This window comes from Sphaerodactylus townsendi, linkage group LG02, assembly GCF_021028975.2.
Source record: "Sphaerodactylus townsendi isolate TG3544 linkage group LG02, MPM_Stown_v2.3, whole genome shotgun sequence".
NCBI lineage: Eukaryota > Metazoa > Chordata > Lepidosauria > Squamata > Sphaerodactylidae > Sphaerodactylus > Sphaerodactylus townsendi.
The window spans coordinates 178,919,431-178,932,377 of record NC_059426.1 but is presented as its reverse complement, the minus strand read 5'-3'; the positions used below and the strand labels follow the sequence as shown (position 1 = coordinate 178,932,377).

General features: G+C 46.6%; 1 protein-coding gene across 1 annotated transcript in view; it reads right to left on the bottom strand.

Annotated features, from left to right (window-relative positions):
• The window catches only part of POLE2 (DNA polymerase epsilon 2, accessory subunit), a 41,390-nt gene extending 31,770 nt beyond the window's left edge, over positions 1-9,620 (bottom strand). The window contains exons 1-4 of the mRNA XM_048484693.1: positions 9,533-9,620; positions 5,034-5,134; positions 3,718-3,793; positions 1,937-2,014 (exon numbers count right to left, since the gene is read on the bottom strand). Coding sequence (XP_048340650.1) covers positions 1,937-2,014; positions 3,718-3,793; positions 5,034-5,134; positions 9,533-9,600 — 323 coding nt within the window. The 5' untranslated portion in view covers positions 9,601-9,620. The remainder of the gene's footprint in view (positions 1-1,936; positions 2,015-3,717; positions 3,794-5,033; positions 5,135-9,532) is intronic.
• Positions 9,621-12,947: the final 3,327 nt, after the last annotated feature.

Here is a 12,947-nt window from a genome sequence, read left to right as displayed (position 1 = left end):
GCCATCACCACCTCCTGTGGCAGCATATTCCAAACACCAATCACACGTTGCGTGAAGAAGTGTTTCCTTTTATTAGTCCTAATTCTTCCCCCCAGCATTTTCAATAGATGCCCCCTGGTTCTAGTATTGCGAGAAAGAGAGAAAAATTTCTCTCTGTCAACATTTTCTACCCCCTGCATAATTTTATAGACTGCTCTTGTACAACGGATCATTGCACAAATGGAAATGATAGAGGAAGAAGTCTTTGTCGTGGGGCACACTTCTATCCAGTATGCACAGAAATCGTTCACAGGATTCAAACCAATCTTTGCTAAAATATGGGTCTAGAAAGTCTTGGTCTGAGGGCCCAGGGGTCTGTAACCTGCGACTCTCCAGATGTTCATGGACTACAATTCCCATCAGCCCATGCTGGCAGGGAACCACCCCCCAAGACTTTTTGGAAAGTGAGCAGGGCTGGGTGGGGCTTTTGCCTAACACAGCTTCTGACCTCTGGAGATCTGATTAATTGTATAGATTTCTAAAAGTTGCTTGAGCGGCAGCTGCCACCCCAGCACGTATATGCAAGAAAAGATTTTCAAACGCTGTGCTCACTTTAAAAGGTATTCCGTTAAACAGTTTCTGCCTGAAAAGTTGAAGAGATACCCAGTGGTGGGATCCAAAAATTTTAGTAACAGGTTCCCATGGTGGTGGGATTCAAACTGTGGTGTAGCGCCAATGGGGCTGGGCTGGGCACGACGGGGATGGGGATGGGCATTCCGGGGGCGGGGCATTTCTGGGCGGGGCTGTGGCAAGGACGCAGCTGCTGCGCCGGTCCTTGGGCAGGAAACGAATGCACGCAGGCGCAGGCTGCCACGCACGCCGGTGCACCTCCTGCTAGACTGCTTCAAGTTCTGAGCGCTACTGCTGAGAGGAGGGGCGTAACTAAGGCAAAAATCACGTGGCAAATTCACCAATTAGTAACCCCCTCTCAGCACACACAAATAAGTAGTAACCTACTCTCGGGAACCTGTGAGAACCTGCTGGATCCCACCTCTGGAGATACCCCTGAAGCGAAGAGTTACACTGAAGAGTTAAATTTGAATCATAGAATCATAGAGTTGGAAGAGACCACAAGGGCCATCAAGTTCGACCTCCTGCCATGCAGGGACAGACGATCAAAGCACTCCCAACATATGTTCATCCAGCCTCTATTCAAAAACCTCCAAAGAAGGAGACTCCAACACTCTCCGAGGCAGTGAATTCCACTGTTGAACAGCCCTGACGGTCAGGAAGTACTTCCTAATGCTTAGGTGGAATCTCTTTTACTGCACCTTGAATCCATTACTCCGTGTCCTAGTCTCTGAGGCAGCAGAAAAGAAGCTTGCCTTGCATCTTGGACAGCCATTTTGCATTTGCAGTCACCATCCAGTAGCAATGCTGTGTGACTAAATGTGGTGTATGAAGGTTCAGAATGGTTAGGGACTCTTGGGTCAAGAATAGTTAGGGCAATAATATAACTGTAGGTCAAGAACATAGCCATATTTTTACGCTACAGACTATGCCTGGGCTGGGATATTTTAAAAGTATTGTAGTGTTCAGAGTGCCAAACAAGGACTGGGTAGGCAGACCCGGGTTCAAATTCCAGTTCAGCAGTGAAGTTCAGAAACAAAGGCCCCTTCCGCACACGCAAAATAATGCGTTTTCAAACCACTTTCACAACTGTTTGCAAGTGGATTTTGCTATTCCGCACAGCTTCAAAGAGCACTGAAAGCAGTGTGAAAGTGCATTACTCTGCGTGTGCGGAATGAGCCAAAGGGTCAATCACACCCTCTTAACAAAACCCTTCCTCACAAGGTTTCTGCAAGAATAAATTAGAGAGCGATAAAACAGTTAATGCCCCTTTTGAGTACCTTAAAGGAACAGTGGGATAAAAACAAAACATATAGCAGGAACTTACGGGAGAAACTTCTTTCTTTCAGAATTGTAAATGTAGTGTGGGATGTCAAAAGCCCCAATGATGTTGAAAATGTGGTCTCTGGAAGGGGAAAAAGAGCACCTTTGAAAACATCTTCTAAATCTAAAACAACTCAAACACTTTGCGCTTCAGTGTTCCAGGAAAAACTGAGCCATCCTGTTCAGTTCACCTTTTGCATCATTGAGCTATTGTATCATCATCTCATTTATAGTATATAATCTCTCCCTATCTCTCCCAGTCCGACCTGGCCACTGTGATCCATGCGACGGTCACCTCGAGGTTGGATTACTGTAACTCACTCTACGCGGGCCTTCCCTTGCGACTGATCCGGAAGTTGAAGCTGGTCCAGAATGCGGCAGGCCGCCACTGACGATGTGGTGGTTATTCAGGTCCACATCACCCCTGTGCTGCAGCTGCCTGCACTGGCTCCCAGTGGAGTTCCGGATCGTTTTCAAGGTGTTGGTGATGACCTTTAAGGCCTTACGCGGCATGGGGCCCTCATACCTACGGGACCGCATCACCCCATATGTCCCAAATAGGCCGCTGCGTTCGGCAGCGGCAGAGCTACTGGAGATCCCTGGCCCTGCGATGGTGCAGCTGGCCTCGACCCGGGCCAGGGCCTTTACAGCCCTGGCCCCTGCCTGGTGGAATGCTCTACCTCCAGCTGTCCGGGCCCTGCGGAGGCCAGCAGGGGAGTTCCGCGGGAGCCTGCAAGACTGAGCTATTCCACAGACAGCACAGAGACTGGCAGCGGTTGTCTTTACTGGGCTGCTGGCTTCCATCTGGCCGGGCCCTGGTTTCCATCTTGGGCCAACCTATCCCCTCCCTCCGATGGCCTGTAGATCGGGCGCTTGATATCTTAACTGGTATGTAATTGAAACTGTTATTAAGTTTTATAGTTTTAAGTTTTAATGAATTAAGCTGCACTCCTGTATTTGATATGTTTTGTTGATTGTGTTGAATGTGCAGCTATTCTGTGAGCCGCCTCGAGCCCTTCGGGGGTGAGGCGGCTTATAAATCTCATAATTAATTAATTAATTAATTAATTAATTAACTAATTAATTAATAAGCAATTACCAACTTGGTCCCATCTCATTAATCAAAAAAATCTACACAACTTCGGCCACCCAGAGCAATTTTTCAAAAAACAACAGAAAAATTGGGGGGGAAATGGGGAGGGGAGTAAAAATCCAGATGGAATCACAACTCACCACCAAAAGGAAAGACAGGATATATATTTTTAAATAAACACATGCTATGCCTATCTTATTAATTGGCTTTAATCTGCAAGAAACACAAACCCTTTTCTGCCCAGGTACAAAGAAAACGCCCCTAGCAGAAGTTGTTCTGCCCCCCCCCCCCCCCCCGCCCCCATTTAAAGATAACTTGTAAAAATCGGGAAGAAAAAAGTAGCATTATTGCCAATGGGGGAAAAAAGGACAGCAGGGAAAAGGAAAGGCAGCATTTAGTCACACAGAGTTTCTGATTAAAAACAGGTTTTAAAAGTTCCTTTCAAACAGCATTAGCTAATATTCCCCATGCTAAGATATGCAGATTCCTAGGCAAGCCACTTTAATGCGAGAACAAAATTAACAACCTCCGCAAGAGGTCTATTCTCTAAAGGAAGGGGAAAAATGTTAATTGAGTTTTAAAATCTGAAACATCAACTGGGAAGCACAGCAACAGGGCAATTAGCAGGATCAGATTGCAATGATGCCCCCGACGCTTTGTTCACTCCCCAGCATGAGCATGTGCCAACGTACATGGTTTCATCCAGGGACTGGCTGCATTCCTGCACCGCCGCTTCCACCGTGGGCCTTTCAATCATGTTACACGACACTGAAAAAGAACGTTTCACAGAATTAAATCAGCAGCCATCTCGAATGGGAAAAAGCAGAAAGAGTACATTCAATCACTTAACTTCAAAAAAACACATCACTGTGGAACTATAAAACTTTTAGGGAGGGGAAGCACAGACTTTAAATGAAAACATAAGAACAAGCCAGCTGGATCAGACCAGAGTCCATCTAGTCCAGCTCTCTGCTACTTGCAGTGGCCCACCAGGTGCCTTTGGGAGCTCACATGCAGGATGTGAAAGCAACGGCCTTCTGCGGTTGTTGCTCCCGAGCACCTGGACTGTTAAGGCATTTGCAATCTGAGATCAAAGAGGATCAAGATTGGTAGCCATAGATCGACTTCTCCTCCATAAATCTGTCCAAGCCTTTTTTAAAGCTATCCAGGTGAGTGGCCATCACCACCTCCCGTGGCAGCAGATTCCAAACACCAATCACACGTTGCGTGAAGAAGTGGACCGGCAAGTGTGTGAACGCAGGCATAGAGCATGCTCCTTGCACAGATTCCTGATGTGCTGACAGCACCTGGGATCCTGCGATGTGTACACCACACACACACACACACCATCTCTCTCTCCATTCCCCCCCCCCCCACTTCCTCAAAATTTTTGCTGAGAGGACTGAGCAATTTTTTCGCTTTCTTTTCTTGGCATCAAGTTATGGCAGCCCCACAGGGTTTTCAAGACAAGAGGTGTTGGGAGGTGGTTTGCCCCAGCCTGCCTCTGCATCATGCCCCTGGCATTCCTTGGTGATCTCACGTCCAAATACTCACAGGGTTGATGTGAGGATAAAATGGAGGAGAGGAGAATGATGGAAGTCACTTTTGGTCCCCACTGGGGAGAACAGCAGGGTGTAAATGAAATAAATAAGTCATTTAGTACCATGACTGTTGTAAAACAGCACAGAAAGAGACTCAACAGCTATTTCGATACAAAACTATCCAGCCCATACATAGCATAATTCATTTTTCAAACAGCAGATCCAGAATGGTTCCTGTCCCTAGAGTGGCATTTTGAAGAAAAAGAGAAACTACAAAATCTCTCCACAAACAACAGTTTGCTAAATTTCTCCCTTGTTCTTTTCCCAAAACATACAATCAATAGAAGTGTTAACAACTCCCTATTGCCAACACACAGCAAAGCAATACACAAATGCAAACCCAAAACGTGCATTTTTCGTTTTCTTTTACTCCTCAGAGCATCGTAGAAAATGAAGAATCTACTTACAAGGTTGTTTTTCAACAGCATCGATTATATTTTCTATCATATCTTCAAGCTCCGCTTCACTAACAGCTTGAAGAGCTTCTGTGAGATATTTAGTCGCCTCACTAATTAAAGTGGAGAGAGAAAGAAAAAAGTTACCCAAGACTTTTTAACTTTACTTTACGTTTAAGCTGTGTCTTCACTAGAGGTGTCCAACCTATGGCCCTCCAGATGTTTATGGACTACGATTCCCATCAGCCCCTACCAGAATGCTGGCAGGGGCTGATGGGAATCGTAGTCCATGAACATCTGGAGGGCCATAGGTTGGACAAATAGATGTGTGTATAAACTTCCCCAGCTGAATCAAGCCAGAGGTCTCCCCAATCCAATATTCATTTAGTGACCACTCTAGAACAGGGGCTCCCGACCTTCTGGAGTCAGTCAGCACTGCTGGAATTCGGACACAGTGGGGTGGCCATAGCCACAAAATGGCCACCACAGGAAGCAGAGCTACACAGAGAGCAAGAGAAAGCCCGAGGAGTAATTTTTAAACAGACGCCAGGAAAGAAGGGTGAGAGAATTAAACCAACACAGTAGTGGCAGCTGCTACTGAAAAAAATGTCATTTTAATCTGCACAGTCAATCAGATCTCCAGTGGCCAATCAGAAGCCCTGCTGGGCAGGAGCCCCACCCTCTTTCTATAAACATTTGACAGGTAGCAAAAAAGGTGCTGGTGAGTCCCATAGTGGACTACGATTCCAATCAGCCGGCATTACATTGGGTACCCCTGCTCTAGAAATAGATTATATGTGAAAACTACAGTAAATTAAGATAGGAAGATATATATAGGATAATTGAGTATGTTATCCCCTTTTTTCAGAGATAGAAGCTATAAGTATATGATTTTTCTTTTCTTTTTAAAATTTAGAATGACAGATAACAGCAACGTACTGGACGAAGATAAAGTCAACAGAGTTCACTTGTGAAGTCATTTTAGTTTAATGAGATAAGAATCATTTTGTATAAACTTAGCTAGGAATTGTGTTGGATTGTAGGAGAGATGTTAGATATTAAGATTCTTATTTTCTTTTTCTTTCTTTTTATTGCTATTTACTGTAATACGTTTATACAATATGTAATTATTTTAACCTTAATAAAACTATAATTAAAAAAAAGAAAGAAACTCATTAGGTTTGCCCTGAAGGCTCTCCCACAGCCTGGTATTCAGAGGCAAACTCTAGAGATTTCACTTGGTCACAGTAGAATCATAGTTGGAAGAGACCCCAAGGGCCATCAAGTCCAACCCCAAGCCAAGCAGGAACACACAATCAAAGCACTCCCAACATATGTTCATCCAGCCTCTAAAAACCTCCAAAGAAGGAGACTCCAAAGAAGACTCCACAACTCTCCGAGGCAGTAAATTCCACAGTCAAACAGCCCTGACAGTCAGAATCTATTTTCCTGCCCCTCGAATCCATTACTCCATGTCCTAGTCTCTGAGGCAGCGGAAAACAAGCTTGCTCCCTCTTCGACATGACATCCCTTCAAGAATTTAAACATGGCTACCGTGTTCCCCCTTAACCTTCGCTTCTCCAGACTAAACATCCCCAGTAGCTAATCTGCTGACTCCTAAATCTGAGCCTTTATTGACTCAGGAACAATTAGTTATGCTACTTTTGTCAAATCTTGTTGTTGATAAAATATTGTAAATGAATTTGGGTCCATGGATACTGGTTGTAACATAAGCCAGTCAGAAGCAATGTATAATACATCATCTAGTCCAGCGGTTCTCAACCTTTGGGGGTCGAATGACCCTTTCACAGGGGTCACCTAAGACCATCAGAAAACGGTCTGTTTTATATATGTGTGTGTGTGTGTGTGTGTATACACATATACATATATTTACATACATATATACACACACACACATATACATATACACACACACTATATATATACAGTGTATATATACTGTATATATATTGTGTGTGTGTATGTGTGTGTGTATAGATAGTGTATATATATAGTGTGTGTGTGTGTATATATATAGTGTGTGTGTATATATATAGTGTGTGTATATATATAGTGTGTGTATATAGTGTATACACACACACACACACACACACACACAATATACCAATTTTATGGTTGGGGGTCACCACAACATGAGGAACTGTGTTAAAGGATTGCGGCACTAGGAAGGTTGTGAACCACTGATCCAGTCTGTTTATGAATTTTGACCCAATTACTTTGTTGAATGTTGACAGGATCCTAGGATCTGTGAAAACCATTACATGTACACTGGACCCTTGCCCATCCTGTATGTCAGGACCACATTAATGAGTCTTTGGTGACCACTGTAAATGAATCACTACCTTAGGACATCTTTCCTCAGTCACTCAAAGAGGCAGCTATCTATCCACTGCCTTAAAAAAACACCCTAAAGAACAATGCTGTGGCCAATTATCTCCCATTCTCTGATCTCTACTTTCTTGGCGCAGTGACTGACAGAATAGTAGCTGGCCAATTCCAGGTCTTCTTGGATAACACATCTGCTCTGGACTCCTTTTTAATCTGGGGGGTATACAAATGTAATTATAAATAAATAAATACATAAATCTGGCTTCAGGCCTGAATATGGAACAGACACAACTCCGGTGGCTGATGACCTGCATCTGAATTTATTTATTTAGTCTTATATACCGCCCTACCCCCAAAAGGGCTCTGGACGGTGAACAACATAAAATTACAAATACATAATAAGCTGTTAATAATTTAAATTAAAATGCAGCAAATAACATATGAACAATGCCCACAATAGTCCTCATTAAACCCTCCCAAGAGTGGAGAAGAAAGGATGGGTCCCATAGATGATAATGGACCCTAACTAGAATAAAAGGGGGCGCTTATCAGCGGCTGGATGGTCCAAAAGCCCGGTGGAACAACTCCGTCTTGCAGGCCCTGCGGAATTCACCAAGATCCCGCAGGGCCCGGACAGCTGGAGGAAGAGTGTTCCACCAGGCAGGGGCCAGGGCTGTAAAGGTCCTGGCCCGGGTGGAGGCCAGCCGCATCACTGAATGTAAACAAAGGTTATGCCTCTTTGTTGCCCTTACTGGCAGACTTTGGTACTACAGACCACATCATCTTGTTGAGACACTTGGAGACAGAAGTGGGTTTGTACTTTAGACCGGCTTAAATATTTTCTCACAGATTTGACTCAAAGGGTTACTGTCAAAGACCAACTGGCGGCAGTGTGAGATCTATCCGGGGGGTTCCACAAGGCAGCATCCTATTCCCCCTTTGTAAAAGCACCCTCCAGAATAATTCAGTTTTGCACAGTTTGCAAAGTGCCAGGAGACAGGGATCCTTCCTGACCTCTTTCGGCAGGTCATTCCCTAAAGCGGGAGCCATTACAGACAATGCACGGATACAGGCGGCCGTGAATTTTGTCCGTTTGCAAGCTGGCAGCTGCAGAAGACCCTGCTCAGATGAACAAGCTGTCAGGATGGGGCACAGGGGGAGAGGCAGCCCCTGAAGATATGGTGTAGCAAGGCCATAAAGTGTGATACACAATGCCTGCAATTGAGCCCTCTGGGAAAGAGTGGGATAAAAATGTAATAAAATAAATAAACAAAATTGCTGAAGGGAAGTCTCTGAATTGGCTTTCATGTCATTTCATTTCATATATTTGTACCCCGCCCTATCCCCGAGGGGCTCAGAGTGGCTAACACCACAATAAGCAATACATTTCAGCAATACAACAAAGATACACCATAACAGTAGTAAAATACATATAACTAAATAACCTCAGATGGCAACTGGATATTACAGGCTATGCAACTTCTAAGACCTAAACAGCAGCATTAACAATAAGATACAGCTAAATCCATACAATATCTAGTACTTTAAAAATAAAGCAACACATACATTGAATCAACAGATTAACAACATCACAGTAGCAATACAACAGGCTTCAAGGAGAGGCCTATGCAGAGTGCATTATCGCATTCTAGTTTCAGTGCTACCAAGGCACAGGTCCAGGTGGCCAAATCGTGCAGACTAAGCTGCATTTGAAGGAAGTGCTCTTTTGCAGCTGCATTAACTTGCTTCTCCAGCAGCAATGCCCATCCAATAGGACTGCTGGGCTCTTAGCCAAATCAGCAAGGCTCCACTGAACCCCATCGAAACGTCATGGGTTCGAGACCACTGCGCAACTTGAAAGCGTTCCTCGTAGTTTGTGACTGTGCAGACGGGTTCTCAGTGGAGATCTCACAACGGCCTCAAAAGGCAAGCATTTGTATGAGCCAGGGTTGCCACCTTCATGCTGGGGGAATTCCTGGAGGTTTGAGGGGGGCGGCATTTCCTCCATCACTGTCGCCTGGAGACCAGTCGTCATCTCGGAAGATCTCCAGGCCCCACCTGCAGGTTGGCAACCGCAGCTTTGGCCTATTTCCCGCCGCGGCCGTGGGCAAGCCAGGCCGAGACCCCCGCCCACTCTCCAGGACCCGCCCCCCCTCACTCACGCGCGGAGCAGCAGCCCGTGCATCTTGAAGGCGCCGCTCACTTTCCCCCGCAGCTTCTCCGCCTCCATCTTGAACGCTTCGCGCGCAAAAGTAGCCCCGCCTGCGCCGCCCCTCGCCCCGCCCCCGAGGCGAGGGCGGGGCTTCTTGGGGGCGGGACGAGGAGAGGCGTGGGCGGGGCTACTTTTGCGCGCGAAGCGTTCAAGATGGGGGCGAGGCTGAGGCGAAGGCGGGGCTTCTTTCAGGCGAGAAGCGTTCAAGATGGAGGCGGGGCTTCTTTTAGGCGCGAAGCGTTCAAGATGGAGGCGGGGCTTCTTTCAGGCTCGAAGAGTTCAAGATGGAGGCGGGGCTTCTTTCAGGCGAGAAGCGTTCAAGATGGAGGCGGGGCGCAGCGGAGGCGGGGCTTCTTTCAGGCTCGAAGAGTTCAAGATGGAGGCGGGGCTTCTTTCAGGCTCGAAGAGTTCAAGATGGAGGCGGGGCGCAGCGGAGGCGGGGCTTCTTTCAGGCTCGAAGAGTTCAAGATGGAGGCGGGGCTTCTTTTAGGCGCGAAGCGTTCAAGATGGAGGCGGGGCTTCTTTCAGGCGAGAAGCGTTCAAGATGGAGGCGGGGCTTCTTTCAGGCTCGAAGAGTTCAAGATGGAGGCGGGGCTTCTTTCAGGCTCGAAGAGTTCAAGATGGAGGCGGGGCTTCTTTCAGGCGAGAAGCGTTCAAGATGGCGTTCAGCTGTTTCTTCTTCTTCCTGGTGTTGTCCCACTAACGCGGGGTCCGCCGCTTGGATTTTTTTAATGCCGCTTCTCTTGATCGAGCGCACTGTCTGGTTGCAGGCACTGTTGGGTTACAACTGCTTCTATACAGTTTAATTAGCATAGCAGCAACACTTTCATTGGCTGTTTAATTCGTACCTTTCTCTACCTACAGGAATATTTAAGTTCCTTTTATTCTCAACATACAGTTTTACCAAATAGCCTTCTGGAACTCTTAACATGGCCTGCAACAATTTATTTGTTTTTCATACTCCTTGCTATCACTTTTGCTGTTGTTTGTAATGTCCATCCAGACAAATGAGGAGTTTTGCAGAACTCCAGAATACACTGCATTCTGTCATCATAATGGGCCTTAAGTTTTTTATATTATTATTATTATTACATGGCTTGTTCTCTTTTCTGTCTTCAGACGTGTAGGTCTGGCTGCAATCTTTGTAGAGTCAGGACTGACAAAAGAATTACTTGTTTGTAAAATGAGTGAATAAAATATGGACTTCACTGCCGGAGGAAATAACAGCCACAGGTACAGACAACTTTATAAAGGGATTAAAAAGATTAATTGAAGACAAGACTATCAGTGGCTACTATCCCTGATGACTAAAGGGTATCTCCACATCCAGAGGCAGCTAATCTCTGGATCTCAGTGCCAGGAGGCACCATCCAGAGGAAATGGTTGGCCCCTTGTCTGGTTCAACAGGGCTCTTCCAATATTCTTATGAAGGCCTAGGCCTGTATATCCTGTTGTTGGACATCCAGATGAAGTAGCTGTCCCCTGCATGATTGGCCACTGTATTAGGATGCTGGACTAGATGGACCATCAGACTGATCCAGCAGAGCTCTTCTGATGTTCTCTTCTTAAGGCCTCACCTCTATGCCCTGTTGCTAGCCTTCCAGATGAAGTGGTTGGCCCCTGAACCTTAAGCCAATAAACGGACTCTGGAGTATTAATCAGCACCATTAATTGATGAGCTATTCAAGTACCATACTTGATAAAGCCAGTTCTAACAAAGCTGGCATCTACAGCCCGACATATCCCCCCCCCCCAGAATCCCCCCCCTTCCAACTTCCCAGAGGCAGACTCTGGAACCGAGACTGCCCCAAGGCCAGCAGCAGATAGCAAAGGAGCCACCTGGTCTCCTGCCCACAAGATAACGGTTGTAACTCTTTTCTCATGGGACAGGCGATACAGGGGAGCCTAGTTTACTACAAAGCATGCAAAGCCATAAAGCACAAGTCAAGGAAAGAATGCACAAATAGTAGTGGAAACATACAGCAGGCTGGTTACATATACCGTATCAAAAGAGGCATTGGCTGGTTATATATGGCAAGTTACAAGAATTCAATAATGTGCTCCTTTCACTTAGATAAGCACCTTCCTGACACTGAGACAGAATGCTGAACTAGATGGAACTTCAATGGTCTGATCCAGCAGGGCTCTTCTGATGCTCTAATGAAGGCCTCAGTCTCTATGCCTTGTTGTTGGACCTCCAGGGGAACTGGTTGGCCCTTATGTGAGACAGAATGCTGAACTACAGTGTTTCCCCAAAAATAAGACAGTGTCTTATATTAATTTTTGCTCCCAAAGATGCGCTATGTCTTATTTTCAGGGATGTCTTATTTTTCTGTGTTCTGTTCGTCGGGCATGCTTCCAAACAAAAACTTTGCTACGTCTTACTTTCGGGGGATGCCTTATATTTCGCACTTCAGCAAAACCTCTACTATGTCTTATTTTCTGGGGATGTCTTATATTCGGGGAAACAGGGTAGGTACGAAGAGCCAGCAGGGCTCTTCTGATGTTCTAATGAAGGCCTTGGCCTCTTTGCCCTCTTGTTGACCTTCCAAAGGAACTGGTGGCCATAGAATGAGAAGGGATGCTAGACTAGATAGACTTTCGCTGGTCTGACCCAGCAGGGCTCCTATGCCAAGAGTTAAACAGACCCACCCCTTTGACTGTGCCCCTTACAAAACCAGAAACCCCTGCTGCTGCCCTCCACCCCTTGGGGGTGACTGCAAGGAAGAAGAAGAGTTTGGATTTATATCCCCCTTTCTCTCCTTTAGGAGACTCAAAGGGGCTGACAATCTCCTTGCCCTTCCCCCCTCACAACAAACACCCTGTCAGGTAGGTGGGGCTGAGAGAGCTCCGAAGAACTCAGATCAGGCTCAGGGGAACTGCTTTCCAGCCAGAATCCATCAGTTTTCGTCAGCAGCATGGCCACTGGCCATGCTGACAGAGGCTGATGGGAATTGTAGTTCCTGAACATCTGGAGAGCCGCAGGTTCCCTACCCCTGGAAAGCCCAAGGTCACCCAGCTGGCGTGTGTGGGAGTGCACAAGCTAATCTGGCTCACCAGATAAGCCTCCACAGCTGAGAGCAGGGAACCAAACCCGGTTCCTCCAGATTAGAGTGCACCTGCTCTTAACCACTACGCCACTGTTGCTCCCAGAAAAAGCTGGCTGGGCACAAGTAGACCAGTGGAGGAGGGGGGAGCCCGGACTGCGCCACTCTTGGCTGCGGGGGGGGGGCAGGTTCCATCCCTCATTCGCAGTCAGGACATTCTGGAAACTCGGGATGGCGCTTCCCCACGACATTCCCCCCCCCTCCGCCCGAAGTGGTGCGGTCCATTGTGTCCTTCCCCTCCCCCGCCTCCTGCACGTG